This window comes from Anastrepha obliqua, chromosome 4 (assembly GCF_027943255.1).
Source record: "Anastrepha obliqua isolate idAnaObli1 chromosome 4, idAnaObli1_1.0, whole genome shotgun sequence".
NCBI classification, from domain to species: domain Eukaryota; kingdom Metazoa; phylum Arthropoda; class Insecta; order Diptera; family Tephritidae; genus Anastrepha; species Anastrepha obliqua.
In genome coordinates, this window is record NC_072895.1 from 125,520,312 (window position 1) to 125,547,718 (window position 27,407).

The following is a 27,407-nucleotide window of genomic DNA, read 5'->3' on the forward strand; positions in this document are numbered from 1 at the left end:
CTACATATTAACAGTGTAGGATTTATGAGGCAAGGCTACCACTATGTACAACTTTTATTGTCACTGACTGCAGGTATACATGCTTGGTGAAAAAGAATCAGTTGTGGCCAATATCAGAACGTTAACCGGCTCTCAGCTGTTTTTTTTTTTACTAAAAACCTGAGATTGTGTTGATGGTATACGAAAAAAATTAACACAGTCTACGCTCATGTTGCTTCGATGTCGTCTAAATAACGATTAATTGGACAAGTGTTTGAATACGTGTGAAACGAGCGAGAACTCTGCTGTCACTTTCAAGGACTCCATTTCGTGAGCTACTTGCGAGGAAAACAGCGCAACTCCGAAGTCTGGGTAAATTGTTACTGGGAGAAACTATACAAATAAACCTTAAAAACTATGACATCAACATTTTCTCATTACAGCATTGTCCTCATATGCGGAAATACATGCATACGTATATATATAAACTTATGTGCATGTATTGTACATATTGTTAAAAAATTATATGAGCCGACACTCGTTTTTGAATGCTATGTACATTCATTGTTAGAAGTTGGAGTAAAACAATTCATATGTACATCCAATAAATTTCAGCCTCCTCTTGTTCGCTCACACAGTCACATTCAAAAAACACTGCGGAAGCGGAAACTAGGTCTCAGTGGCATATTCAACCTCACGTACGCTTAAAAGCTGTGTGCGTTGGAATTTTGTATACCGAATATTTGTGTTTGTGTTTGCAAATATGTACATATGTATACACATAGTTCTGCAGCACAATTCGTGCATCGCTGCAAATGAACACTCGAGTATATATCGAAATTTTAGCGGCACGCAAATGGCGTAATTTAAATAAAAACACAATTTTCATGAATTTTGGAAAAATTACTTGCGTAGCCACACATGTATGTATGTTGATACTCTTCGCATCTAGGCAGCAAAACTATAATAATTTTGAATGTCGAACTCATAAAAATGAATATACGCACAAGTAGTTCACAGATTAGTATGCACAAGTATTATAGTATTTTTTATTTAGTTTTAAATATTTCTAAAACATTTACTACTTTCTTGCACCAAAAATATTTCAATAAAATATTCGATTGCGATAAATCACTTTGTGCAGAGCACCCCAGAAAAGAGATGTACATATACACAAGCATATTTAAATATAGAAATGTGTATGTGCATAGCTGCGTGAATTACGGGTATAAGCGAGTCACCTTTTAAACGCTTTCCAGCGGCAGGAGCAGCTAATAATTCCGCTGAGTGCATAGTGTCAAGCGAAAAAGTGAAGTCATGCTCCTTATAAATAATTAATAATCACCGTGAATTGAAGGCATGGCAACGCATTAAAGATATACCGAAATGTGTGGGTGGTTGCGTACTTATAAAGGGTCCGCCATATAACTTTACGGAATTAAAAATGCTATAAAAAAGAAACTACTCAATATTTTTCCAAACTGTTTTTTTTTATTTTGAAGTACAATCCTTCCGGTTAATGATGGAATACAACTTCATTCATATGGCTGCCTCGGCTAGCCATGCACCATCCCATACGATCGGTCCAATTTTTCAACACATTTTCGATTGTATGCGGCTGTATTTCAGCTATGACATCGCGTATGTTGGTCTTCAGTGCATCAATTGTTGCTGGTTTGTTGGCATAACACTGGTCTTTGACGGCACCCCAAATATAATAATCCAACGGCGTCAAATCGCAGCTCCGAGGCGGCCAAACGATATCAGAATTTCGGCTGATAATGCGATCTTCGAAGACAGTGCGCAAAAGATTGATCGTAGCATTCGCTGTGTGGCAAGTAGCGCCATCTTGTTGGAACCAAATGCCACCAATATCCTCCTCTTCAATTTCTCGGAACAAAAATTCGTTCAACTTGGCCCGGTAACGCTCTCCATTGACGGTTACGGCCACTCCTCGCTCATTTTCGAAGAAAAATGGACCAATGATGCCTCTCGACCAAAATCCGCACCAAACAGTGACTCGTTGTGAATGCATCGGCTTTTCTTCAAGTGCGTGCGAGTTTTCTGAGCCCCAAATGCGTCAGTTTTGCTTGTTAACATACCCGCCGCAAAGTAACGCACCTACGCTTTATTCGGTGCTTTTCTTCTTCCCATTGCCGTACGTAATTTTCGTACACATTCTGCAACATTACCATGATTTTCAAAGTAATGTCGCAATATTTCCCAGCGTTCTTTGAGCGCATACACAACCATTTTTGTTCAGCGGAAGAATAAAACTAATTTTCTGTCAAATCAGATGACAGCTAAGTGTTACCATTCTTCAAATAATACCTAGTTCAAATCCGTAACGATAGATGGCGGGCCCTGTATGTTTGTACCTACGTAAGTGGAACAAGTCTATTAATGACTTTATCATTATTTTTGGTAAGGTTAAGCTAAGTTAAGTTAGTGGCTTCTTATATTGAAAGACTTTTGGAGCTAAATTCGATTCCCAATGCAGCCAAAAAATGTCGCAAACTCAATTACATTTCTGCCATGAAGAAATTGCTCATAAAGAAAGGTCTCTCATTCGGAGAAGGCATCCGAGTTTGAAATTCAAATATCAAGACGAACACCACATATGCGCAAGAAACTTGACCTTTTAACGATATATAGTATGTGTCACTTAATTGTTATTTTATTAATTAGATTAAATTACAGTTATGTATTCCACTATGTCGTAGTATATTTCAGCATCCCAATTTAGTCGTATGCCGAGTGCCTAGAGAATTTAGAGTATTTCTGAGTATTTTGCCTCACCTCACTAAATGAAAGACCTCAAGTCTCAGTTATTTATTATTGCAACCGCCATTTTGCTGCATTCCATTAAGTTGGTTATGACAAAATCCTTTTTTGCATTTCGAAATTTCAAATACTCGTATATACCTACATTAATGCATACATATGTAATATATCTAATTTGTTGTTCTGCCATATTTGTCTGTTCAATATCACTTTGATTACAATCCTTTTTTGCATTTTCTGCGTTTCTTTGTTCACTTCAAGCTGCCAATTTAAATGTTCAACTCAATTCAAATGAATATTTTCTTAAAAAAAAAAAGTAAATAAAGTGATCATTTGCTGTGCTGTGTTGCGCTGTCCATTAACGATGCGATCGGAGTGAGATCATTGATGTGGTGAGTGATTCTATTGGCCACATTCATACATACATACATACATATGTGCTGGTACATTCCAACAGTGTGAGTAAGAAAACAAAACAAGTCGCTGCTCAAGTAAGGAATACTAATTCGAGGTAATTAACTTGTTTTGAAGCTGCATCGCATTATTAAAACCTAACACTAAGACGAATCAAAAAAAAAAAAACAATAAAAAAAGCACATATTGAATGTCAAAATCCACCAAAATGCAAGAAAAAACAATTCACCTGCCCTAAATAGCGACTTCATTTTATACGAACTAGCCTTGCTTGGAACACATAAGGCGCATGTAATACATAAAATTTCAAATATGGCTGTTTCGATATATAACAGTGAAGTTTAAAAAATTGTCTACATCAAAGAAATTTTTCACATTCGCGCTGGAAGGTAACTAAAAAGTTGAACAGAGACTCAATAGGCCAGTTCACAATTATGAAAAAATATCCTGACATCATGGCAATTACCATGGCAACATAATAACAAAGTGTATGCATAAGATATGACATACAAATGTCATATGCAATTTTATTACAATATATTTCAGAATATTCTATGTAAATATGTATGTCATAGGTATGTATGCATGTGTTTATGTATGAATGAAAGTATCGACAAAAATTAAATAATTACAAGGAAATAAAGGTTTTATTCAACTGCAGCAAATATGGAATTTGTATTGTTTTTTTCATCATACTTTGTGTTTGTTGATGAGACAACCGTAAAAAACAACTTTGACACTATTACAGAATTACAGCAATAAAGCAAAGATATGAAAAGGTAAAAGTTAGAATGGAGGCGCAGTCGCACTAAATATTACAAGTACTATTCAGACAGTTAAAACGAAAACAAAATAATTAGTATTAATAAAACAACCCATCCACATACCTAGGCCAAGGGAAAAAAGGAACCGAGTATTTTGTAAACAGGACTTTGTACATAAGGTGTGAGAGAGAGGACGAAAAATTCACTCAACAGCGGTGGTGAAGCAAAGAGCACACGAAGAGCTGAGTGAGAGCATGTAGAGAGCTTAAGAAGTTATGTAGTGCAGCATGACAGTGGTGCCAAAATGTCTGACACCATGCAGAAATTTTATAAGCGCCAGCAAAGCTTCACACAAGAAATTTTCAATTTTTATTACATGAAGCTTATTAAAAAATCTGTGACTACTTTGAAACTGAGAAACGCTTCTCCGAACCAATAATACAATAATACTAACATTTACTTGGCCAATACGTGTGTCGCCATTATGTCAGCGTACAGAACAGGGTTATTGGCATAATGTACGGATAAGTGGCACACTGACTAGCAACAGAAACAATGATAACAAGGGTGAGGAAGCATGACACAATCGAATAGAAAAAAGTGAGTGGGGAAGGATAAATGGCGCAAAGAGGAGAGATGGAGTTTTGCCGCACAATAGCAAAGAATGAAAGTTCGTTGAAAAAGAAACGCGAGAAGGGAAATCAAAAAGATTTTCCACCGAATTCTCACTCTTATCTCACAAACAACTTGGTTAAATTTGACGAAAACTGCAAAGGGAAACAAATGGAATGCTGAAGAAGAAAGTAGGAGGGAAAACAAATAAATTAAAGGGCACGAAACTTTCACTTTGCCTTAACAAAAAAGATATTTTGGGCCTATAACCTCGCATACATACATATATACTATCACATACTATGCATGAATATATGAAATACATGAAGGAGTAAAATATTCGAAGCAAGTCTTTTGCAGATATAGATTTTTGTGAGTTTTCATACTTCCTGCTTGAATGAAAATTATGCAAATAAGCACATAGCCATGCATGTATGTATGTAATATATATATACTCTAATTGTACATATATGTGTATTTGTAGCACAGGCATACGAGTACACGAACGTAAGTGTTACTGGGCGGTGGTTTGGTTGTAGTAAATTATTTGGCTGTCCTAATAGGCCCATTGGGATATATTTTACCGAGTTTTCATCATGTAAACATTTCGCCAGTGAATTTGTATGAGGGTGTGACCCAGTTTTGGTACAATTTACAATAAAAAGGTGTAATCGCCAGCCGAAAAATAGTAATAGTAAATACTAATAGTCGATATAAAGAAGATTTTAAAAACTATTTTATCTACTTCGAATCTGCTCTTCTGTGATCTGGCAAAAATATTCAATTGACTTTATTAGGGAAATTTGTATGTACATAATAGATATAATGGAAGTTATAATTTCGTTAGGAATGTTGTTGTTGTAGCGGGGAAGGCTGACCGTATCGGGGACAGTCCTTGGCCGTTCCGGTTACGTAGAACCGACTGTCGTGGGAGCGTTTCATAGGAATGTATTAACCGTCAGCGCCAAAAGAAAGTGTAAGCCATATATAAAAAAAAAATTATTTACTTTTAATTTCAATTACTCTTTTATAAAAACACGGTTCATACTGTAACAAAACACATATAAAACAAAATTTCAAACTTTACACAAAGTTTTTAGGAATTCGGCAAATTTTCATGAAAATTTCAAACATTTTACTCAGAACTTCTGAAAAACACTTCCAATATGCAATTTTATAGCTCATTAAACTTTGTTAAAGGAAAGTTTGAGTATGTCAAAAATCACACTGATTTTTTAGAATTTTTTTCAGTCGCGGTCTTGTGCGACCTCTTGCCACCTACTCCATATTTTTTTTATATGGGAGAAAACACCCGTCAGCATAAAAATTGTCAACCACTTGAAACACTCTATTGTACCAAAATTCTATGATCTATAAAACTGCGTACCTGCAGTTCTGAGTAAAAAGTTTGGAATTTTGTTGAAAATTTAACGGATTTTTATAAATTTTATACGAAGTTCGAAACTTTGCTTTATATCGTTTTTATTGAAGCATGATCCGTATTTTTATGAAAAAATACTTTAAATTACAAGATAAATTAATAAACAGTCAAAACTTATTAATATGTGGTGTACACGTTGTTTTGACGCTGACTGTATGCATTTGAGCTCATTCATATCCAATCCTAAGTACCTATAATTACTTTAGTGTTAAATCTCTCCTATCTATATCATACACATATACATATGTAGACATATGTACTAGTTTATGTACTTACATACAAAACAATGCGATCCACCAATAATTCGGATGTATTGCAGCAAATGTCCAGCAATAAATGGTGTCGTTATCGGATATTCCAAATTGCAATTGGGCGAGTTCAAAAATTATCAAAAACGTTTTTGCATAAGATTGGTTTGTTGTTGTAGTTGCGTTGGCAAATGTTTGTTATTTTTTTGTGGATGAATTTTGAATGTGAATTTTAATTAGCTTTACGAATTTTGATTTTTTTTATTATACATACAAATAATATATGCGAGTATACACAAGTTAACACTAAACAAATTTAACGAACAAATATGATGTAAGCCTCATAAAAGTAGCGTAAGTTAAACAAAGAAAAATACAAAGAAATGTAGTTAATAAAAAGTGGTAGAATTTGTGTTGTTTTGTACCCCCTTTTCCTTAAATGTATGTATGTATTAATTTTATAATTAATTTGTGTATTTTGAACCGCTGGTTTCACTTGGATGCTACCAGAACATTACTAAAGGTTTAGGGATTATACAAAATTTAGAATAAAAATCGTTAATTCAAATGTATATGAATGTACTATATGTTAGGCATGTGTATTACTGTTAGCGACAAAGAATTTGCGTCGATTTTCGATTATCAGAAGCGTTTGTATTTAATATTCAGAGCTAAAGAATTACTTAGCTCGTACGTATGTATTGAGCATTTTATGTATTCAATTATTTATAAATAATTGCTTTACAGGAGAAAGACACTAGCAGCTGGGGCTATCGGCGTATGTACTGGGTGATCTAATGAGTTCAGCACCAAGTACCCGAAATACGATTTAAATTTCAATATCACTTAAAGCGTTTGAAATTTTATATTTTCAATTTATACATATATACATAATTTGAAATTTATGACTGCGATGGTATTTAATGAAAATGTTTCTACCATTTTTACTTTATAAAAAGTCGCCAAAGGTTTTGGCTGGTTACTGCAAAATTCAATGTAATGCATAATAAATCAATACCAAACAATTGTGGACCATTCAAAAGAGGGCAGATACAAAAAATTCGTTATGTAGATGCCACATGTATTAAAACAGAAAATTTTAAGTAATCGAATTTTAGCCGTTTACAGTGTACGACATACAACACAATACTTTTGTGTTTCGTGCTTTCTATACTATTAACATTTTTTCATATGCGTATATGTATGTACATTTATCTGCCCACATAAAGGAATTTATATATAATACGTATCACCACATACATAACGCAGATTATATCGTTTCACCACGAATGGGATAAGTAAATCCTCGTGAAATGTTTTAATTTAAAAATTTGTATGCATATCTACACAAAAAGGGTCTTTCAAAAGACGCGCCTAGATGCTGTTTTAAAATAAAACATGTAAATATTTGATTCATTCTGTGAAAAATAAAAAAGACAGTTAAAATCTGCTTGCTGTCGATTCACAGATGCCTAATTTTTAAATACGACGCGATATCGGTGTTGAAGGTTGTTCAGCAACACAATATTCTGAACAGAACGTCCAGTTTGAGTCTGCCAGCCCTTTTTCTTTCCTCGCCAGAACCGGTTTCTTGAAATTATTCACCAATCTTTGAATTATCGACCCATTCGGACGATTATTTCCACCAAAAAAATTTGGAATTTTGCAATATGTTGTTCTTGAACATCGATATAGTTCTCAGTTATAATAGTTCTCACTAATTTTAACGCGTTCTTCTACGGTATACAATTTTATGCTTATCTGTCCACTTGACAAATGCCAAAAACTACATAAAAAAGTTACCGTCTAGGAATTATTCACTACTAACACCTATTTGTCACTTTTAAAAGACTCTCTATATTGAAGAAACAAAAAAACACAAATTTTGGCAAAATGTTAAGAGGAAGTAGTCTATATACAAAAAAAAAAGACAAAAATTAAGGAGAAGTCAGAGCGCAACGTGAGCCAGTAATGGCAAAGTTTACTCGAAAAATTAGAATTGAAATAGTATTAGCACACAAAAAGACAATATGCGACAATTTGTGATGAGTGTCCCAGAAATTTCTGATAGTAAACGAGTAAGCAAGCAATACAACAGCAGCAATCAGAATATAGCAAAAGGGATTAACTCACTCGATTGAAAGTTTGTTGTGTCTTTAACCGAAGTGAAAGGTGTGTTGTGTGCGAGTGCAATGGAGCAAGGCCAACGGGTGCTTTGCAAGTTAGGAGGGGACGAAGTTATCACGATGATATGCGACTTGGTGCGGATACGTTCAACTGGCGAGATGCACGCGTTCAGATACAAATCAATTCAGACGGATGCATATACATATATTATGTATGTATGTGTAGGCGCAAGTCCGAAAAAATGCTGAGCGGCAAATAATGTTTGCTGTAGGTTTTATTTATTTATTGTTGTATTTCCTTTCGTTTATTTTGGTATGTTTTATTTTATTTTATTGCGCTTAAGTTTGTATATTTTTGCGAAACAATTATTTTCTTATTATATTTCTGTATTTATGTTCGACGCTTAGCGTTTTTTTTTTTGGTTTTGTTTGATTTTTTGTTCGATTATCGTGTTTAGTATTTCGTATCTGAACAGTTGTGAAATGTTTTCATATCTCCTCTGTTGCAAATATAATATTTGTATGCCTCCCTCTTTTAACGGCTTGCTATTTGCTTTGTTGTGTTATTGTGTTTGATGTGCTTTATAAGTTTGCTTGAATTTACGCGAGTATAGTCGATGGAAAGATCAGAATTTTACGCGCGGTAAAATTTACTGAAAAAATACAAAATTTGTTTTTTTGATTTTATTTTTTATGGCATACAAACATAGACCTATACATACATATCAAAATGGCAGTCGAATTAACCAGATATTAGACTACTTCAAGGTAACAGCTGATTGTTCGCAATCAATCATACACATTTATATATTATATGTATGCCAAATTTACAGCAACTTGAAAATGTCTATCAACAACTGGCTATTGAAGAAAAGTGGCAAAAGCTTTCAATTTCGAAATACATGCATACATATGTACATATGTATACAAAGATTACGAGTTCAAAATTATTAATTTTTTTTTTCAGTTTTACTGTTAGTAAACAATTTGGTTATCGTGTGAATGCGTGAACGGAGTGCATATCAACGAAAATAAGTCAATTGTTTGCCGCAGGAATGCGCTAATAGTTATTGAGCGATAAAAATAGAATGTTCGTTTATTATGACTAAATGGTTTGAGCGACTGCTACTTCGCTTTTGTATCATTTGCTATAATTTAGTTAATTGCATTTAGTTGATTCATAAATATTTAATTTCTCGATTTTTTTTAATTATTCATAAAAAATTTGTTTTAAAAAGTAGGTATTTATTATTCTCCATATTCAATAATTCTTTAATTTTTCTTTTTTTTTTGTTTCTTTATAAAATCATGTTTATTTTTAAAAAGTAGGTTTTCATTTTTCAGATTTAATATTTTTCGAATACATTTTTTTCGACTTTGGCCATTATCTCATTTTATCATTTCATTGTATCTCTTCCCGTTTGCTGTTTCTTTGTTTGTATAGATATATGCACATATGTTTTGTTTTTATTTGGCCATCAAGCGTATCACTACGCTGCAGTTGCCTCACTTTGCTGTTATGTCAATAAAAATCTGACAAATCATGGCCATAAGCGGGTTCTCATTAGATCAGCGAGTAGCTGCTGCAGCGATGATATCAGCTGTTAATTTTTTTTTTTGTTTTATGAAAAAATATTTGTATAACTTCTCTTGCAAAGTCGAAATCATTTTTTGGAAATAGGGCATTTGAGGGTTGGAAAATGAAACTAATAGAATCGGGAAACTTTGATGACATGTGGCTATGCACAGCTTGTACGCACAAAATACAATTAATTAATGTTGCAAATCATACACACAAAACACAGTACAATGGTTTTGTCAAATATCGTCAGCACCGAGATAAATTTAGTTAGTTTCTACTACTGGCGTTTTTATTATTATTTTTATTTCCATTCTTTTTTCGCGCAGCACATGTATGTAAATCATTATTTTATATTGTATGTATTTTTTATTTGCCTGTGTTATTAGCACTCAATTGCGTACAACATACCTTACTCGCAGAGTTTCAATTTCAAACTGACTAACAAAAGAACCTATGAGATAAGCGCACGCACTCTAATGCTCACCGCCTTTCGTTTTGTTCATAGTAACTTTTGCGAACTTTATTCCACACAGCCTGTCTATTCTCTCGAAACACGCTACTTTACCCCAGTTCTCCACACGCGCCATTCACGATTCACCACTCACTGCTCACAGCTTTGTTTTTACCTCTCTCACTTGTTTGGCGAGATTTTCACACTCGCAGCTAAAAGCTTTATTGAAGAGCTTTTCGTTGGGCAGTTGAGCTTTAAAGTTGTATATTATCTAATTAAATACAAATAGTAGTCAGTTATTGCATAGTCGCCTAGAAATATGTTACACTTAAAAGAGTCTTATGTCCTAAACAGAATAGCAACGGATAGCGGGTAACGGGTTGATTGACAATTGCGACGGGACGGTTTTCAACTGACACTTTGACCGTCCAATAAAATTAATTTTGTAGTGAAATCTTTTCGTTTGCTATGTTTGTGAGTGTTATTAACACCATGAACACTTCATAATACTTACAGATTGCATTTACCACTTTCCCAATCTCCTCCCAAATTGGTATTTCTGGTGCTGCATGTTTCGGTATTGCACTTATATTTTCGCACTTCCTCCATCAGCAAGTCGTTGAAGCTCATTGTTACAAAAAACACAACTTCTTTTTAAATTACTGATATTTTGCGGGTTTTCTTGTGCAAATCGTATATTATTTGCTTGTTATTTACCTGTTGTTGCTTGTAAATAAACAAATTGTCATCAAGTGAGAAAATAGAAAATAATCTAAATATTTTCTGCCGTAAAAATAATCAGCGGCAATACATCCGCTCTCACCGCAATTCTGTGCAATTTAATGCTAATGTATTCTATATATTTTTGACAGCAGATACCCGTCAGCCCGCTGTTTAGCACATAATCTCTTGTATGCGGTCAGGAATCAGTTTCAGTGAAATACCGTCAATTAATTAATATTAATATAATGAATAAGGTGATTATTTATTAATATTATATCTCGTAGCGGCCGCCGTAGCCGAATGGGTTGGTGCGCGACTACCATTCGGAATTCACAGAGAGAACGTCGGTTCGAATCTCGGTGAAACACCAAAATGAAGAAAAACATTTTTCTAATAGCGGTCGCCCCTCGGCAGGCAATGGCAAACCTTCGAGTGTATTTCTGCCATGAAAAAGCTCCTCATAAAAATATCTGCCGTTCGGAGTCGGCTTGAAACTGTAGGTCCCTCCATTTGTGCAACAACATCAAGGCGCACACCACAAATAGGAGGAGGAGCTCGGCCAAACACCCAAAAAGGGTGTACGCGCCAATTATTGCATCGTTTGCATTAATCACTTATGAATTTTACGTTAAAGCCCAAGGATTTTATTTAGCGAAGTCGAACGACAAAACTCAACAGTATGTACCACACTCAACCTCTTACACGCCGTGGTTGTCGAGTCAGGGGATCTATTTTTAGGTTGACCAGGGATGCTATTTTTAAGTTAACCTTTCACTCCCACTTTAACCCTTAACGTACCAATGGTGCCATATAAGCGGCATGGAAGTGTTACTTACTGGATCCAATGGATCCAAGATTTAACACGTTAAGCGTTGTTCCGTTATATTTTGCCGTTTTGCCTACTACAAGGGCGTGCAAATGCTGAAAAAGGCGACTACATGGACAGTTCCACCTCATTCCGCGGAGAAAACGAGAAGCAAAATTTCTTTGCGATATTTTCACTGTCAAGGCAGGGATACATATCGGAGAGTGGTATGGTGGAGTATAAAGGTGAATGTCTGCGCGTTGTCCGCGCATCACTACGAAAAGACAACACCAAATGTCGTAAAAATTTGTATACATTCATATTTTTACCCAATGAAGGTTATAGGCATGTTTTTATGATGGAACTCCCTTCCCACAGCCCCCAGGCCGCGCCACCACTCTCATTCGTCACTAATAATCGAATATTTGCTTAAATTTAATCTAAAAAATCTTAGTTTTTCCTATTTCCCACTATTTATAGCACACTCTAGACTTCATAATCCGCATAAGCTGTTCAACTATGACCCAAATGCAAAGTTCAATAAAAATAATTTTGCTTGATATTTTTCTGATTGGTTGTTTTTATTTTATTCAACGAGGAATAGCAACGGATTCCGGGTATTGTATATTATGGTTATTAATAAAAAATTATTTTCTATGAAATTATTGTTTGTAATTCTTTTATATACATATCCTAAATCCCTCGAAACTACTCCCACGTGAGAATTTACTAACAACTAAATTTACTTCAACCGATTAGTAATAGAGTATGCCTTCTAGATTGAACTATTCGAATCGCTGTCTCACACAAGCACATACATACATAGCTACTTCCTGCTTTGTCATTCAGTTACAATCTATGTACATACGTAGATGGCAAATATTGCATTCGGTTAACTTTCCCACTGCTCCTATACTTCTTAAATGAATACAGTCAAATTGAAAAAAGTTATACTTGCCTCTTGGACCCCCTAAGAGATTGGCAGGTATCATAATTTTTCGCCACAACCCAACAAACACTCGATAAACTGAATTTATAGAAGCAGCATAAAACCCCCACTTTGATGGTTGAAATATAAAATATGTGTGGTTTTTTTACATAAACGTTTTTGTTTTTGGCTTTATTTCATTTTTATCTTTTTTATTTTTGTTTTTCCATATGTATTGGATTGTATGTATGTCAATTGTTTCAGAGACGATCAAAGATGATTTCTGTTTTGGAATTAATTCATCTCGAGCTTTGCCTCGATTTGTATTTTCGAAATGCAGCAACAACGCTTTTGTATTGTATTTATTTCGTTTGTTAATTTTGGTGCTATTTCATTAGTCTTCGTTTTTCTTTTGTTTATTTTATTTTTGGTTTTTATAGTTTTGCATATTTCATGTATGTATATTTAACACTTTATTATTACTAAATTATCAGTTAAATATCCATTGTAAAAAATCATCGCTTTTTCATTTGGTTTTTGTTTTTTTTTTTCTTATTTGTATTTGTTCAAATTAAAAACTTACTAAATTACTTAGACCTTAAGCGTGTTTAGTGGTGTATTCTGGCGTACATTCATTACAAACAAGGGAATAACCATACTATATTTTTGTTATTTTCTATAATTCAGAATAAATTAATGTATATGTATGTATGTAGTATTCACAACGCTGTCGAAACAGAGGATAGAAAAATAATATGCTGGAAGGAAGTAAGGTATGTATTTTTAACTAACATTTTTTACGGTTTAAAATACAGACTTCTAACACACTTGACGTTAAAAATCTTTATTACAAATAACATACAGATTCGTACTCACCATGTTTTAAAGTTAAGAGAACTAGAGCACAGCTTTCTGTAAAATAAGCGAAATTTTTTTCTCTGACCATGTCGTCATCTTTCTTTAAGCTTCGACGTAGTTCCTTTATCGGGATTTTTACATTAGTCCCCTTCGGAAGTAGTATTTGTTATTCAACACTTAGTATTTCTCAAAAATCCATTATTTCAATATTGTGGAGGCATCGGTTTCGAGTGCGGGTTCGGCTTCGAATTCGACTTCGAAATCTAGCGCACAATAGCATTTCGATTTGTAAACTGGCTTTACTTTTACATATTTTACCTTATTTGCTAGTTCTATTACTATTTTGGTTTCTGCTTTTATTTTACTCACAACTGTATTTCCATGTAATAACATTTTAATTTGTAATACATTTTAAGGATAATTTAAGCCAATGCATACTTTTATATGAATTATACGTATATTCGTAAGTAATGCATTTATGAAATCCTATATTGTATTTAGGTTAAGTTAAAACACAAAAAAATGTTTCTTTTTCGAGATTTCGGCTTAAAATCAAAGAACGGAGCTTCTTCTATATTTAACTCAATCGGCTTCGATGTCTGACTATTGAGTTTTATTTGTCAACCGCTGTCAATGTTAAACTCAAATGGAATTAAAAAATTGTATGCAGCTGCACAATGTAAGCCGAATAGTGCGTTTGTGGAAGAAACTCGAGAGCACAATTTTCGCAGTCATAAGCGAGTTTTATTGTACTTTAATTTAAATAATCATTCTAATGTTCGCGTCATAGTTAAAAATTGAAATCTAATGAACAAAATCTTTCAACTGATAGCCGAAAAAAATAAGGATATGTAATCCTGTTGGTAAGAATCGCACTTTTAGAAATCTTTTCAACTTATTCTTCAAATGAACGATGATTTATCAACAGTATGTGGCGCTTTGGGAGACGCTCTTCATCGGAAGTAGAATTTTCAGTATCTAAAGCGCCCTTTTGAAATGCATGAGCTGTAGTGTTGTAACCATTCTTTCGATTTCTTTCACCGCTAGTTTAGAACTATTGACTATAATAAAATTAATTGAAACAAGAGAAATAAATAAGAGATGAAATTATAAAATAAATTAATATAACTACACTCACAAGCATTGGATTCTAGCATATTTGTGTATGAACTCGATTTACTACAGCATTACCATAATTTTTTTTTTATTTTTGCTTTACTTACGCACTAAGGTGTGAATTTTGTAATATCCGCCATGCTTGCAACTATTATATCTTGCCAGTTTTCATTTTCTTCCCTTTAAATACGGCTACTCTCATTCGCATTCGCATTCGTATTCGCCACTCGCCAAACTAACGACGCTCTGTAGTTATGTATTAACAACTACGTTTAGTATAGTAATTTAGTGTCTTATAATTCACGCACGATTTCATTGTTATTTATTCACTTTTGATATAATATTAGCATATTTTGTGTATTATATAATAGTAATAGTAACATTTAGAAAGCAGTTCTCTTCTTCTTGTATATAATCGTTTTTATGATACTTTTTTGTTTTTGCTTTACATTTTTGAGTTTATTTCTATGTGGGACAATATTAATGAATGGTCGCACGAATGCACATAACTCACCCTATAACTATGTATGAATATATAGAAATATAAGCTAGATAAAAAATAACCCACACAAGGCGGTGTGTACGTGTACAAAAAGAAGTATACAAAACAAACATTTGACACACATCTGTATATATAAATGTATAATACGAAATTTGGCTGTGTGCATATGTTAAATTAATTTGTGTATGCATTCAGGTGTATGTATGTATTTTCTTCATTTAAAAAAAATTAAAATTTCAAAAGCAAGTAATGATTTTTGCAGCAATTAATTTTCACATATCGAAGTACAATCAAACATTTTGAATTTAAATTAAATTAAATTAAATTGAAGATGCTGCGAAGATATTAAGGAACTATAGATGTGAAAAATATTCATATTTCGGTTTATGAGAAGTAATATACAGGAATAATACATTTCGGTAAATTTTGTACGAAGGACTTGGTTGGATCCCTATTTGAAAGTGTTTTCCGTAAAGTACGATTTATAACAAAACAAAACCAAAAATGTGTTTTACTAAAACTGTGTATGTATGTATATATTTAAACTACTTTGTCAAAGTTTTTGTTTAAGAATAAAATTGTATGCTTACAACAAATGTAATATACCTAAATACAGCAAACAGCGTACGATCTGTTCCCAAATTTGTTTTTTTTTTTTAATTTAGTATTTAGATTAACGATATATTACATTTAAATATTTTATATCTTTGAAATACTTCTTATCTAATACGAAAAAAATTATAAATTTATGCTCGAAGAGTTAACTTCGAAAGATATTTTCGAAATTAGAAACGTTTGCCTGTATCCACCTGCGCAGCGCGATGGTAACTTGAACTATGGCAATCCATTCCTATTGAAAATGTGTATTCCTTCTTTATACCTTCGGAATATATTTTATGCAATTGGTATTTTTTTCGTTCAATGTGAAAAATATCTGACATGCATTTTGTTCGTATAGAAAAATGCCTGTGTGCGCATATGTATGTAAATTAACGCATGAGAACACCGTGGACTTTTAGCAAGTGTGTTTTAGGGGTTTCTTTTTCACTGTTATTTTTTAACTACTACAATAAATTTGTATCATTTAAAATTTTTCAATACATATTCAGTTCATTGTTTATTCGTTTTCAGTTGTGTTTTCAATGCCATTGTTGTCGGATTTATGATCGCTAGATTACTACATATAATGGTAATTCCCAAAATTTCATAACTTGCGTACCAAGTTTTTTTTTATTATTATTTTCTTTTTGTTGCATGTTTATGGAAGTATTTAGCTTCCATTTAAATGTTCGTATTTAATATGTAAAAAAGAATGTTAGTTGCATTTTTATATCTGCAGTTTGTAGATAAATTAAAACAAATAGGTCGCCGAGGGATTTTAACACCATCCACCTATTTTGTAACCTTACTACTCCGTTTTATCACCGACAAATATTTTTTTGATCACCGTTCGGCGGCTACTAACGCTGCTCGTACCAGACTGTTGCTGCTCTTATCTTCTATTGAATTCGGATTTTATAACTGCAAGCATTATCAAGGGTCATTTCATAACCAAAGTTGTCAAGAATAAAAAAAACACAATTTCAGTAAAACCCATAGTTAATAGCTCACCTTCTATAATTTCTTGTTTGACCTTTTGAATCTCAGAGCGTATCTCTTTCAGTATATCAGCCTTTAGTGTGTCCAGCTCAGTGCTTGATAATGCCAATGACAGCCCATCACCATTAACCTGCTATACAACAAATAGTATATCATATATAAATGCAACAACATTTTGACATTATCTTGTCATATTACTGACCTTAAGTATCGTCTCTTCGCTGGCGCTGCCAAAACGTTTGCGCATCGGTCGCGGAGATTCGCTACCACTGTTCGATGTATTGTTTGAAGCAGCATTGCAGTTCGTGTTCGATGACGAGGAACCCAGCTTGTGTGGCAATGTGTTAGACTTCTCCCACGGACGCTGCTTTACTTCCGGCTCAGCTTCGGGCTAAGAGTATACCGAAGAGAGAGGTTTTCATTTACAATCTATGCCTTTCTCACTTTGGGAACTACTTGACGACTTACCTCTTTCTTCTCAGCCTGTGCGCGCCGTCGTGCCAATGTTTTAGCCATTTCATCCATCATGGAAGCCATACCTGTCGAGCTGCGGCCGATTGTGCCATAATTACCGCTGCCACCGCTCGAGGTGCTGCTTCCGCTGTTCTCTGTGGGTGCCGCCGAGGGCTGGTAGTGAATGAAGAATAGCGCATATATTTCACATCACAATCAATTTGGAATTAAACTCAATTTACCTTATTCTTCTTCAGCTTCGCCTGCTGCAACTGAGCCGCCAGCGAGCCCATGAGATCGGCTTGTGGATCTTCCTTTTTGGATGGTATCGCGCCTCCCGCTGGTGGCGGTGGAGGTGGTGGGGGCGCCGCAGCTGTTGCCGGCGGTGGAGGAGGCGCAGCAGGCGCTTGTGGTGCGCTACGATTTATAGTTGCCGGTGGTGGCATTGGTGCTGGAGGTACACCACCACTCATTAATGGAGGAACTGGAGCACTAGCGGCCCCAAACGGTGGTGGCGGAGGCGGTGGAGGTGCAGCAGCTCCCCCACCATTCTGCATGACTCCACTTGGGGATGGTTGTTGTTGTTGCTGATGCTGCATCTGAATCGGTTGGCCACCATATATGGCACTATTTGAGCTAACGGATGTGGGCAGCGCTGGCTGCGATTGCGATGAAGAAACATAGATTGGTCCGCCGACGCCGCTGCCGCCACCTCCACCACCAACACCATTCTGATGCGGTGGGGGCATTGGTGGCTGAGGCGCGCTCGATATACATTGTGGAGGCGGCTGTTGCTGTTGTGAATATTGATGCAGATTAAGGTTCGGATTAGAATTAGATAACATAAAGTGGCTGGGCTGGTACTGTGATGACGATTGATGTTGTGGTTGGTTGCAATGGTTGGTGGTAGTAGTTGGTGTGATAAGAATGATGTTGGAAGCGAGCAGGTTGGATTTGGAAGGCAGAAACGCGTATACGAAACAGGCAATGAAGATAGACGGACGGGCGGACAGGCAGCAGGATTTTATTGGTTGGATGTTTACAATTTTTTTTGTTGTACATGATCGTTTTTTTTTTGCGTTCGAAAGCCAATTTTAAAACATTTTCAAAGTTGTGTGAAATAACCGAATTTAGAACCAGAGTTACAACAGAATATGTATGTAAGTAAAGCACACAAAAATGAGATGAAAAAAAGAGAAAATTAAGAAATAAGCAATCGAGCGTATGAGCGTATGAGAAAGTTTCGCTAAAAAACATACCCAAATATATAAATATGCATATATCTACTATGTACATTATCTGAATTCTCAGCGGTTGCTTGTCCTTGATGGAAAATATTACCTGTGCTTGAGGCGGATAGCCGGTATTTACCAGCTGTTGTGCAGAATAGACGGCATGTGGAGCCTGTGGAGCTTGTTGCATCTGCTGTGGCGCGTGGTACTGTGGCTGGCCCGGAGCGGGCGGTATCTGTGCCTGTTGCTGCAATCCGTTCGACTGCCCCGCCTGCCCATATGTCGGCTGCGCCTGTTGCTGTGGTATTGTCATCTGCTGCGGTTGTGGAGCCGCTGGAGCGCTAAGGGAATTTCTTTAGTGGTGAAATGGATTTTTTCGGATAGGCGAATTCGATAAAGGAGGAATTTTTATTTTTGTGATGAGATGTGAATTGAGGATTTGAAAAAGTAATAAATGGAGGGTTAAATTGTGAAAGTTAGTAAGTAACGAATTGTATGTGGAATGAAGAGTATTTATAGCAGAAAAGAGTGCATTTTGATGCAAATACAAAAAAGGAAAATTCGTTAGTGAGAAAGTGGACGGTGTGGAATAAAAATAGAGCAAACATAAAAAATACAAGAAAAGTGTAAATAAAACATATTCAGAATTTAAATTCACGAAATATTATAACTGAAGCAAAAAATAATTAAGAACAACATTATTTGGGCGGCTACATCATCAATGCGTTTTTGTTTTTTATCAAATATATAATATTTATTTTATCTTCAATTACATAGTCACATGGAAACTTGTATTGTAAATGAGATATGATTTTTCAATTTGGATGCAGCCCTAATATATTCTACGAGACAACTTCGGAAGTAGGCTTTCAAATTTTTATCACAAGTATGGAAATTGTATGTTTCAAAATTAAATCATGTAATGGTAGTGTGGGGGAATAGATCCCCACATGTACTTTTTATTTTATATTAACACTATTTGTTTGTGATGTTTAATTCAAGACTGTTAAGATAAAAACTTATAACTTATAAAGGAAGTCTAATTTTATATGTCTTGTCGTTTGCAAGAACGCTTCTCGAATGATCTCTTTCTTAGAACGAATAACGACGTTAAACTTAAATTGAATAATGAATAAAAATGAATAATGAATTCAGTGTGGCCAAAAGGATAGGTATTGGTGTGTTCCCGTACGACACTTTCAGCTGTGTTCCCACAGTAGTTTCTTTGCATTTTTTTTTGTATTGAACAATTATGCGCATATATAAATATGTATAGACAAATTCAATGCCCCAGACCAGACGTCTTATATACGTATATTTATAAGTAGTAAATTTTTATAGGAAATCATTACGGTGCCATAATTTTTAACGCCTCAGCATTCATCTGGGCATATATATACGAGTATTTACCTGCTGGTGCGATGATGTCCCTGCGGTGTCGGTGGGCTCTGTGGTATGTTGTTTTGATTGGTCTGTGAAGTTGGCGTTTGTGCAGACGGTGTCATTTGTCCAGTAATTTGCTGTTGCTGTCGCAAAATCGCCGCATCCTCGCTAGTCATCGTACGATAGCCCATATCCTCCTCATAACCATTCCCATTTATAGGTTGACCGCCCATACCCATAGCGCCCATGACGGGATTGTTACCCACTCGGCCGCTGAGCACCTACAATATAAAAATAAATTCATAAATTTTTATGTACATACAAATATGATACTAATATGACAACTCAATCGAAATTACTCACATCCAAAGCGTGCACCATTGCTCGGGCAAATGCTTCCGCATCATTTTGTGAGGAAAAGTTCAAACCATATACAAATTTCGAATCACGCCATTGATGAAATGTGGGCGTGGCTTGATTGTACTTGAGCCCCTTCAGTATGGAACAATTGATCACCACTTCGTGATCCTGAAGTTTGCGGCCAACAATGCGAAATGTGTTGTTCTGTTGATGGTGATAGATCTGCACTTTACTGAGACCGGATGAGGTGCCTGACGGTAACCACCGTTTCTGGTTATCATCGTATACCATAACGGAGGCGCGGGCGCCAATAATACTTTGTTCACTGCAATATATATAAGAATAAGAATACAGAAATGAGATATGTATGTGAGACATTTTTATATTATAATATAAAAAAGTAAATCAAATGTCAACAACTTGAATCAGATTAACAGGAAATGGCGTAAAGTGCAAAGCTCGTTTCCTCATACTCGACAGCTACGTACATTCTTTCATAAGTATGTGCATCAGGAACTCAAAACGAATGTAGCAATGGCAGAAAAAAGTGAAACGTAACACCTGATACATTGGCTTGCACTATTAGCACATACAAACAAACATTTCCGTGGCATTGTGTGTGACGCTCAGCTAGCATTCTTTCTCACAATTGGCCACAGTGGCACAGCAGCATCGCATAACGAATGCAGTGAATCATTTCTAATGAAATCAAGAACAAATTCAAGTCATTGAGAAAACACAAGCATCGTTTCTTTGGCAGCAATGCTTGGCAAAGGTTTAGAAAAATACAACATAGGTAAACGGAAGGTCAAACTCGAGTGCAGAAATCCTTCAGCAAATTTATCAGTGAATCATTATTATTGGCGAAGGCGATCTACTAAAATTAATCAGTTGCAACTTTTCAGACCTCATCATAAATAGAATCGAGCGTAAGTAATCAAAGGTCTTCCTTCAATATGCCCTTAGGTCCTTGAATTTTCTGATCCTTCTTTGTCAAAAAAAGGCTTCTTTAATTTACTAAATTTAGTATTATTTTTGTATTCTCCTCAAAATGTTATACTCCAGGTTATCGTGAGGTCGAAGTGCAAACTTCAGATCAAATCAATCTATCGTTTTATACAGTGAGAACTTTTGTAGTTTATTGACTTTTGAAGGCAGCGAAGAGAATAATGCATATAATGGCAAAACGGAAATTCAAATAGGACTAAAGGTTTGCAAGCAAAAAGCAATATATTAAGAATAAAACAACAATTTGGCAAAAATGAAATACAATTAAAGTAAAACGCTTATCTTTGCAGCAGTTTACACTTACTCAAACCAGCAAAAAACAAATCGGCAGAACAATGACTTAATGGATAAACGTGTGTGTTTACTCAAGTCCATGTCGGTGCTTATATGGGCCGACATAAATGATAGGCGGCTAGTCGCGGCTAGCAAACATGCGCGCTACACAATACAAAAGAGTTGATTGTACGACGCACAACGGAAAGGAGGCCATTGTTTTGCAGGTACCAAAGTGCGAATTGAAAAAGAGGACAACATAAATCAACGAAATAAATTACAAATTATCAAAATAAAAACTGAGAAACGTAGAATTCAATGCGTACTTCGGAGGGTTTTGGCCGGCGAAAACTAGAGTTAAAGCAAACTGTTGTAATGCGAAGTTGACAAGGTAAAACATAGAAGCATTCAACACTTTTAATTGCATGTCAAGTCATCGATAAAAAGCCAACTTTTGAAGGTTGAAAATTTTTACTGCTTGCAGTAATTACTTGTAGCGAATCTCAGCAGTCCACCTAACCGACTGCACCGCAGCTTGCCGAAATGGAAAAACTGCAATTGGCAAAAGAAAACATCAACAGAAGGCGGTCGAGTTGATGTGTTGTTGACCAAAAAACAGTAAGAAAAAAAGGTAAAAGCAAAGTCGCAACAAAATAAAAGCGAATAAAAAATCATAATAAAGTGCAAAGCATACACGACAGAAAGGCAGGTAAAGCCTAAAGAACCAAACCAGTCGCATATGACTTGGGGAGGAACATATGGCATACTAGTTCCAGTAGTGGCTGAATTAAGTCAAACCAGTTGAGTGCCAAGTTTGACGGTTATGCTGTAGCCGATTATGTGTTTCTCATTTTCTGCTGACGCTGACAACAACAAATGATGACAATGACGCCGATAACAAAAATTTATTAGGAGTTTTTATGTAGCTACATAATTCGGTATTACGCTTAATGAAAGTGAACTTCTTTCTGGGCTGGGCGAGTTATAGTTGCACGTAAAGACATGATAGTACATATTATATTTTCACCAAGCATTTGAGCTAAAAGTGAAAATTTGTAAACTAAATTATGTATGGCGTTGAGCTTTGAAAATTGTATTTGCATGTTTACGCGCTAAATTGGAAAATTACAAGTGAAATTTAAAGGGTACTCGAGCGTTTCAAATATTTAGTTTCCAGCTTTAATTGGCTAGGTTCAAGCAAAATACAATACATACCAACATACATGTGAGTAAATAATATTACCATAGTAAATATCAAAAAACGCAAAGTTTTGGGTTTCTGCACACAAATCATGTGCTTATTGGAGTTTGCTGTTGTTATAAGCGTTGCGTTGAATTCGGATTGGAAACTTAATTAAACATAATTGAACGAAACTTGGGCGTTGTGCTTCCAATTCGAGCAAATCAAGGCCATGCGCATTCGATACAGACTGGAAAATACTTTGGATCTTCTTAAGCATTATTTCGTAGCGCACTAGCGGCTCTCGCTAAACACTAAAAAGTAGAAAATATCAAAAAACTTAGGCGTAAATATATATCGCAAATAAAATCGTCCGAACAGGCGCAGATTAAAGTTTGTATTCTTTAATGTTTTATGTTGGCCAGGCCAATGCTGTGTGCTCAATAAAAAATCCCAGCTGCTGCTGATGCTGCCAAAGTGTGATGCATACATAGCGCACATATTGAGGGCATGACTCACGAGGATATGTTATTGAACTCTCTACGGGCAAGTGTACGAGTATAAGTAGAATGCAATAAGAAAAAGAGAAAAATAGAAGTAAGTAAATGAAAATAAGAAATTAAATTCTGTGATGACACGTACGAGTATAAGAAAAGAAATTAAAGTAGTGAGAACTGACAAGTGAGAAGTAGGAAGAAATGAACGAAAATCCAACTCCCGTAAGGGCTATAACTGGTCAATAAACTCTTTCTGAAAACCTCTGATTGAACTTATGGCTGGGCAACATAAATTCAATTTTAAATTTTATGATATCGATTATAGGGATCTTAGGGACAACAACTGTTGTTTTCTGAAGAAGTGCAGGATTGATACAGGATTATACATTCATACAACCTGCACATATTGAACGCGCTACTCTCCTCACTTTCAAGTCTCTCGGGTTTTTTACAATGCGACGCAAAACATAAAACTTAATACATGTATCGAAATCATTAAATTGCGAGCCAATAACTATGCAGTAACTCTTCAAGGATATCAATAAACATTTTACACATACCAAATCTTCAATTTAAACCAGCGAAAGTTTTGGTCACACAATCTACTTATCGTAATATTTGAAAATTTTACCCGCAGAATATTCAGCAACAGTGAATTAGAGAATTCCGCCTCGTATTACTTGCAGCAGTTACGAGTATATACAAGGTGGCACAAAATAATCTTCAATTTTGTTTTTAAATAACATTTTTACTAAATAAAGAAAATGATTTAGAATGGAAATGGAATGGAAATCTGCATTTTGACCTTTAAGCATTCCATTTCCTGCTTGTCGGTTTATTTACCGCAGCTCTCTAATTCACAAATACCTTATATGATTGGCACACGATGCCATTTGCAAAAATCGTAAGTCTTCCGATAGGGTGATTAATTTTGTGCCACCTTGTATGTGTCGTCTATTCTACGTACACATTTCTAGCGTTGCCTGTTGTTGGGCAATTACTAATTAAATCCGCTTTGACCGAATTATGACGCGTTGGTTGAGGGTGATATTGTTCATTATGTCTTTGTTGTAGTTGTTGCATCCTATATTGATGCAATTGTTGCAATCCGACACTGTTATCGTCGCCATCATTGCCTCCCTCTGACCTGTCGTTCTTCATGCGAATTGATGGCATCGAGTGCGTGTGTTGCAATTTGCGTAAATTATTGAACGACAACGAGGAAGAAAGCGGCGACGCGGATGCGTCGCTGGGAGGCGACGAACCCAGCAGTCTAGTACTTGTCGCTGCTTCAACAATAGGCAAAGCACCAAAGCCGGCAGTTTTACCCTTGTCGGCTGCCACAAAATCAGTATGGTCATCGTCATCCAAAATATGACCATCATTGCCACCAGCAGCAAAGGTTGAGCGTAAGGAACGACGGGGATGGCAATTGTAGTCGTAGTCTAGTGAACGCGCGCCGCCGTTGACATTTACATTGTTGATCATTTGTGGTGCTTCATAGATAGGCGAAGTTGAAGTTGTTATTGGTGTTGTCGATGCATCAGGCATTGCCTTTGTTGTAGCCATGGGAAGCTGCAATACTAGTTTATTATGCTCATAGTATGAAACGGCCGAGGCGGATGTTGTTGCTGCGGCTACGGCTGCCACTGCTGCTGAATTGGATGGGCTCAGCAATTGATGCTGCTGATGACGATGAAAATACGGGTGGCGATGATCAAGCATATTAAGCTGTTGCAGTTCCTGTATGGAGCAATAGTAGTGCGCATCGTCTGGCTGAAAGGGACAAACGATGGAGGGATTGCTCGCGGATAGCGACGGTCCAGAGGAGGATGTGCGCGACGGTGGTAGTGGGAAAAATGATTCATCTTCATTATTGACAACTGCGGCGTTCGGAGCAGGCGGCAGTGCACCGGCAATGGTAGGCCTTTTATGTAATTTGCGCATTGTTGTTGTGCTCATATCCATATCAACAGGATGTTGTTGCTGTTGCTGTGTGGGACTGCTTTGATAAGCAAGTATAATTGGACCATGTTGCGGTTGGCTTATGTATATGCCACCATCGGGGACATCCTGGCTGGCATGTTTGTGACTGGGCTTTTTACTTTTGAATGATGCTTTTGCATAGAGCTTTTTCATGTTTTCACAATTATAATTTTTAGAGCATTTACCACAAATTCAATATTTTTTTATTACAATTTTGTGTTTTTTTTTTTTGCTTTTTTTGTGGAACTCAGGAAGTAATTTTAAAAGAGCACCTAGTTTACCTAATATTAGTAATTAGGAGTAACTGTATTCTCTGTTAGTTCGTTATTTACTTTTTACTGCGTGTTCATAACTTTTTCTCTGTATTCGCTGTACTTAGGTAAAAAAATATTAAACGTGCATATTATTTTTTCTTATTCCACAGCAATCGAAAGCACAATAAAAATCCATTAAACGCCAACGCGAATTGGTGAAACAAAAAACAAATCACTCGGACTCATCCACATCTACATAGATCAAAACACATTCTCTATGCTGAACTCGATTGCCAAAATTTCGCAATCGACTAGCTAAATAGACAATCGCCCAGTGGGCAGCCAACAAGTCTCCAAAATATAGCAAATATCTTGCACTTCACAGCTATAAATTAACAACAGAACTCGCCCGCCAAACGCGATCACAACAAGACTTGATCAACAACTAAAACTCAAGCATGGATGTAGAATGTGTATTAATGGAAAGACTCGAAGCTAAGATTCAGACTGCGGTGGTAGAGCTAAAATCTGTATAAAAGCCAGCCGGCTGCCATCTAGCCAACGCCAACTGCTCGCTATGCCGATCAATTGACTCTGGAGAAATATTTTGGTATGCGGTTTGCGAGCGCCATAAAGTTGTGGAGAGGCAGCGAATGCAATGAGATACCTCAATGTATACGTACTTACATCCACATCCACACGCACACATACACAACTAATTATTGGCATATCTTTCAGTTACTGACTATAATCATATTTAATGTTTTTGCCTTCCGCATAAAATAGTAAGTGTAAATATGAAGAAAATGTATTTGACAAAGCAAAGCGGCCAACTTGAAGGTGGTAGCGGAGGACGTGAACAGAATGAGGAACCATCAACCAGCAGAGAACATTACCGAAGAGAGCAAATAATTTACAGAGCCTTAATTACTGAGCTCCCACCTCTGATTGTCTATTTCTATTCACTAGCCGACCATTGCACCGCCGACTGCTAGAGCGCTGCTTGAGCTAGCCAAACAGATAGACAGCGCGACCAATAGAAGTCAATAAAAAATATTCATTTAACAATCACTGCCATCAAAAGACGAAGTGCTCAGATAGAGAAACATAAAAATATGAAGAAATAAAAGTCATTACAAATAAGAGAATCGTTAGTGGTGCGAAACAATTTCTAGTCTCCGGCGCGCTGAAAGATATGGTATGTGTACTTGAAGCAATTGAAGGTATACCAGCAGCAGATATGCCTGTAGGTGTATACAAGTATGATACATATGTGTGTGCGATGAGTTTCTAAATAAAAGTTATGGCAAGTACGTGTATATCTGGGCTGTTTGTGGCAACATGTATGTATGTTGCAGATTCTATTCATTAAAGCAAATTGATATCATATGGAAAAAGCGAGAAAAGAAAACTGTACGGATAAACGAATATAAATGAAACCAAATTATGGGGCAATTAAAAAACGTGCGCGCATGCGTTTTCCACCAAAGGCTGATTACTAAGATACGAGTCAATACTGCGCCCTCAAGAAGCTAAACAAAAAAAACCAAACAGGGAGCCACAAGAAATTATTAAATAGTGGATAAATAAATTCTTAAGCGCAACGGTGCATACTTTGTTTGGCACTAATTATGAATCAGTTCTTCGTGGATAGGCCAGTTGCCTTTTCTAGTGTCTTACGTCTTGATTTTTGGGTCAAAGTAAAGTGATTTTAATTAGTTCTTCCCATTACGTAGTACTGAAAAAGCTTCGTGTACATAAATAAGAATGGCTTTCTCGTTTATCTGTAAAAAAATAAGAACCGAAAATTCAAAAATATTAAAAGTCGACGGAATTAATTACTTATGGG

At 35.7% G+C, this 27,407-nt stretch overlaps 2 protein-coding genes across 16 annotated transcripts in view; both read right to left on the reverse strand.

Annotated features, from left to right (window-relative positions):
• The window catches only part of LOC129243435 (uncharacterized), a 53,840-nt gene extending 43,418 nt beyond the window's left edge, over positions 1-10,422 (reverse strand). For 3 of the 11 annotated variants that reach the window (XR_008582307.1, XM_054880467.1, XM_054880466.1), the window contains exons 1-2: positions 9,091-9,196; positions 8,376-9,021 (exon numbers count right to left, since the gene is read on the reverse strand). The gene's annotated coding sequence lies outside the window, so the exon portion shown is untranslated. Of the gene's footprint in view, positions 1-6,270; positions 6,470-8,375; positions 9,022-9,090; positions 9,228-10,358 lie in introns of those variants that run through there. The other 8 variants (XM_054880455.1, XM_054880456.1, XM_054880443.1 and 5 more) reach the window with 5 other exon arrangements.
• A 4,708-nt stretch (positions 10,423-15,130) lies between these two features.
• On the reverse strand, positions 15,131-25,488 carry LOC129243434 (protein enabled). 5 transcript variants are annotated; one of them, XM_054880441.1, is made up of 9 exons: positions 24,286-25,488; positions 20,364-20,685; positions 20,028-20,281; positions 18,727-18,958; positions 17,628-18,248; positions 17,401-17,559; positions 17,135-17,323; positions 16,945-17,062; positions 15,131-16,854 (listed from the first exon to the last, which is right to left on the reverse strand). In XM_054880441.1, exons 1-9 carry the CDS (start codon positions 25,455-25,457, stop codon positions 16,826-16,828), a joined length of 3,096 nt encoding a protein of 1,031 aa, XP_054736416.1. In that variant the 5' UTR covers positions 25,458-25,488; the 3' UTR covers positions 15,131-16,825. The 5 variants fall into 5 exon arrangements, with proteins under 5 accessions (XP_054736416.1, XP_054736413.1, XP_054736415.1 ...); XM_054880438.1 differs by having other exon boundaries at positions 16,945-17,065; XM_054880440.1 differs by having other exon boundaries at positions 16,945-17,065; positions 17,628-18,179; positions 18,727-18,970.
• Between the last annotated feature and the right edge of the window lie 1,919 nt (positions 25,489-27,407).